General features: G+C 50.2%; 1 protein-coding gene across 1 annotated transcript in view; it reads left to right on the plus strand.

The window, feature by feature from the left end:
* Positions 1 to 62: 62 nt before the first annotated feature.
* The window catches only part of LOC107104920, a 45,266-nt gene continuing 44,253 nt past the window's right edge, over positions 63 to 1,075 (plus strand). Inside the window, exons 1-3 of the mRNA XM_015405038.1 lie at positions 63 to 93; positions 136 to 696; positions 890 to 1,002. Coding sequence (XP_015260524.1) covers positions 63 to 93; positions 136 to 696; positions 890 to 1,002 — 705 coding nt within the window. The remainder of the gene's footprint in view (positions 94 to 135; positions 697 to 889; positions 1,003 to 1,075) is intronic.

The following is a 1,075-nucleotide window of genomic DNA, read 5'->3' on the forward strand; positions in this document are numbered from 1 at the left end:
TGTATCATCAGCAATGTGTCTGTCTCGCTGTCAGCTCCCAGATCAGCTTCTCTGATTGGTTGATGCGGCGCGTCCAGCAGCAGCGCGTTGGCGGTGCGTTAGATGCTTAAATGCTCCTGACGTTTATCGAAACAGCATTCGATAAACTTAAGACTTTGTTTTCCAGAGCTCCTGTGCTGATCCAGCCAGATCCATCTAAACAATTCATCCTCGAAGGAGACGCTTCCGACTCTGGTGTGGGGGCAGTCTTATCCAAAAGACTCGACGCGGATCAAAGAGTTCATCCATGTGCCTTCTTCTCTGGTAGACTTTACCCCACAGAGCAGAACTACGACGTTGGAGACCGAGAACTCTTGGCCATCAAGCTGGCATTGGAGGAATGGAGACACTGGCTGGAGGGAGCTGAGCACCCGGTTCTTGTTTGGACAGATCACAAGAACCTAGCCTACATCCAGTCTGCAAAACAAGCCAATCCTCGTCAGTCTAGGTGGTCCCTATTTTTCTCTCGTTTCAACCTCATTATTTCTTACAGACCCGGATCAAAGAACGTCAAACCCGATTCTCTCTCTCGTCTTTACTCCGTTGATCAATCCGAGACGCCTGAACCTGTCCTTCCCGCATCCTGCACTGTTGGAGTGGTCACCTGGGAGATCACCGATCTTATTAACTCTGCCCTGGCTTCTGAACCTGACCCAGGTAACGGTCCTCCAAACCGAACTTATGTTCCTTCTTCTGTTAGATCTCGCCTGATACAGTGGATGCATTCTGCCAAGTTTTCTGCTCATCCGGGGGTGAGCAGGACCGTCGCCCTGATCTCTAGACGTTTCTGGTGGCCTACCCTTCACAAGGATGTCAAAGAATATGTTTTGGCTTGCTCTACCTGTGCCAGAAATAAGGCTTCACACCAACCACCCTCAGGTCTGTTGCATCCTCTCCCAGTTCCCACTCGCCCCTGGTCTCACATTGCTATCGACTTCGTCACTGGTCTCCCTATCTCCCAAGGTATGTCCACAATTTTTACCATCGTTGATCGATTTTCAAAGTCCTGTCATCTGATCCCCCTCAGGAAACTTCC

This window comes from Cyprinodon variegatus, unplaced genomic scaffold, assembly GCF_000732505.1.
Source record: "Cyprinodon variegatus isolate N-32 unplaced genomic scaffold, C_variegatus-1.0 Scaffold1953, whole genome shotgun sequence".
NCBI lineage: Eukaryota > Metazoa > Chordata > Actinopteri > Cyprinodontiformes > Cyprinodontidae > Cyprinodon > Cyprinodon variegatus.